General features: G+C 36.9%; 1 protein-coding gene across 1 annotated transcript in view; it reads left to right on the forward strand.

Moving 5' to 3' along the window:
* The first annotated feature begins 1019 nt into the window (after positions 1-1019).
* The window catches only part of mogat2 (monoacylglycerol O-acyltransferase 2), a 25643-nt gene continuing 23587 nt past the window's right edge, over positions 1020-3075 (forward strand). The window contains exon 1 of the mRNA XM_014007922.1: positions 1020-1216. Within this exon, the coding sequence (XP_013863376.1) occupies positions 1114-1216 (103 nt within the window). The 5' untranslated portion in view covers positions 1020-1113. The remainder of the gene's footprint in view (positions 1217-3075) is intronic.

Consider the following 3075-nt stretch of genomic DNA (forward strand, 5'->3'; position numbering starts at 1 on the left):
ACACACACACACACACACACACACACACACACACACACACACCGTCCTATGGAGTCCAATCAGTGCTTTAAATCACATTCATACACTGATGGGACACACATCAGAGGCAGTGGGGGTTCAGTATCTTGCCCAGGGACACTTCGACGTGTGACTGAATAGTGGTGGAATTGAACCTCCAACCCTCACAATGGAGGACCATTCCCCTACCCACTCAGCCACAGCCTAATGAACCAAAATAAAAATAGAAAACTTTACATGTTTATAACCAAAGAGCACAAATTATTGCTCCAACCATCTCACTGGCAATCTCTCACCCTCTCTTTTTCAAATTAAAGTTATATATTTAATATTGCTGTCCCAGAGTACCACTGAGTGCTGACATACATGTGAAACCTCAGACTCACTAGTGATCTCTGCTGAAACCTCGTTATAGGAACTCAATATTCAGCAACCAGCAATGAACAGTTCTCTCCTGAGTCCTACTGTGCTGAATTCAAATGCAACACATGGCTTTACTGGCTGGTTTTCTACTTCCTCTTTCTTTCCTCTACACCAAGACTTTGGATGACTAATTTTGGTTTGGTTACAAAACTCTCAGTACTTTACCTTCAAAAGATTGGAATAATTTCAAAGTGTTCTTTGCAGCACTGATAATGTGATAATAAGATAGAGAGTGGTTCAGACCTCTCCCTATCTTTATTGCTCTACATGTCACACTGAAATACTTTTGCATGATTGCTCAAGCAGATTCGGCACATGCACAAAGAGCAGCATGTTGTATAATCAGGCTGAGCACTACCTAACTTAAGGGCTGTTGCAGGTACTTAGTTACAGTAAAAGCTGACTTTTAAAAAAAAGCCTTTTGTCAGTCTTTTATCTGACCATTTATTTCTTGGTAATGTAAAAAAAGTGCTGTGTTTCATGCAGCTGCTTTGTGGCCAGGTCAAAAGTCTGATGCAGATATAGAGAGAAATGTGACAGTGTATTGAGTTAAGATAAGCCTCTCAGTAGGAGGTGATGGTGTAGAGGTGGGAAGGGCAGACTTTGGAACCACGTCCCTGGCTGTTCCTCTCGGCCTCAGCAGCAGCACACCGGTTTGTGTTTTCTTGTCTAATGGAAAAGATGAAAATTGATTTTGCGCCTTTGGACGTGCCCCTTGACAGGAGGCTACAAACTGCTTCGCTGGTGCTGTGGGTCTTCTCTTTCCTCGCCATGGGTAAGTGTTTGTGGTCAAACTGAAACTCCCAAAGACAGCAAATCAGCAGCAGAGTGTATAAAGTACACATTTGTTGGACTCAGTTTGCCTTTCTCTGCTGGAAGTGTTGCTGTTGTTGAAATGACCTGAGCAGCATATAAAGCAGTATGATACTGTCATCAGTCAGCATTTAAACTAATTTATTGTGATTTACCTCTGCAAGATTGGTGCAAAATATCAGTGTTCAATTAAACTTGAAACTGTAAAAAAAAAGCCCACTATGGTTATACAGTTTGTGTAGTCACTGCTAACACAAAGTATTTGTCCATAACCTTCAGCAGGGAGCCCTTTTCTCAACAAATGTCCACTCTTGAACTCATAGTTAAGCAACTGGTTCATAATGATTGGAGGTGTGTCCCAATGAGACACTAGCTTGTTGCTGGAAGGGTATTGATCTTTGCAACAATAAATAAAAAAATAACATTTTAGCTACTTTGAAGTGGCATTCAGGTACAAACAATTATGTCAGATGCGCTTTGAATCAATTCAGTTTGTAAAAACAGCTAACGACTGATGAGCTAACAGCTAAGAACAAAGTGGATGGCAGCCACCTTACAAAAAATCTAATTAACAAATTTTTATCATTCAAATGTTATTTCATACACCATTACACCACTGTCCCTTTTGAATGACGCATTTATTTGCATGGAATTCTTTAATTAATTGCAAGAAAAATAGCAGCAACAGTTGCTGTAGCACTTCAGGTGCATCGCAGGAGCACGTCAAGCAAGACAGTCATCAAATTCTAATGTGTGATGAAAACAATGTAAAAGTAAAAAAAAAAAATTTAAGATTGGAGTTAATTTAAGATGGCAAAATCTGGATCTGCTCAGAAAAGAAGAGGCGAAAATTTGGCTTTGATCTGAAACCAAGTAAATACAGGGCCAATATTACCAACACCAGCCTGATACTTTTGAGTACTTAGGATGGATGCACCATCAAATTGTTCAATATGAATACATTTCCATGACCTGTGGGTGTTTTTGTGATTTTCTTTACCTTAATTTAATTAAACCTAGAACAGAATTTTTGCAAAGCTGACAAGTAAATACTTTATTAACATAATAAAAGGTTTTTCTTCAAAAAATAATGGAAAAGTAACAAAACTATTTTTCTGGAGTTTTAAAATGCGCAAAATTATCTCTTGAGAACAAATTAAAGCTAATTACTTTGTTCAAAAACACAGAATATAAAACTCAATAAAATAATCTCTTTCTCTTTTATAGAAACAGAATTATAAATTTTGATCTTATTGCAATGATTTTAATCAATATCAATACCAATGCTGGTATTGATTTCAGTATTTCAATTTATCTATCCACTTTTACTGAAAAACATTAAATCCTACAACCACTTGGTGTCCAAATAACGTGCAAACCAAAGCTTTCGTGCAAATACAGGCTAAAACCATATATAATATTTTCATTGTCAACAAGTAAAAGAGATATAATAAGAACGGTGAGATTTTGAAGATAGGATATATTTTAAAACAACTAATATCTTCAGTCCCCTTTGCACCATCCTGACAAAATCATATTGACTTGTCCAAGTGCAAGTCTCTGCTGTCTGGTTCATTAAAATGCTACAAAAAAGTTATTTTTGAAAAAAAAAAAAACAGACATTCCTGCTCGAAGTGCCCCCAGGATGTAACTATAGATGCTATTGCTATTTTTGCTTGCAAAATTCTCAGAACTTCATGTAAATTAGAGAAATTGCATTTCCCGTGTGAATGCTTGTTGCTGAAGATTTTAGCTGAAAGTTGCTGAAATGGAGCTGAAAATGTTTTATAGCAAAGCTGTTGATGCCAGTTCCATTTGAAA

The sequence above is a fragment of the Austrofundulus limnaeus genome, unplaced genomic scaffold (genome assembly GCF_001266775.1).
Source record: "Austrofundulus limnaeus strain Quisiro unplaced genomic scaffold, Austrofundulus_limnaeus-1.0 Scaffold45, whole genome shotgun sequence".
Classification (NCBI taxonomy): Eukaryota; Metazoa; Chordata; class Actinopteri; order Cyprinodontiformes; family Rivulidae; genus Austrofundulus; species Austrofundulus limnaeus.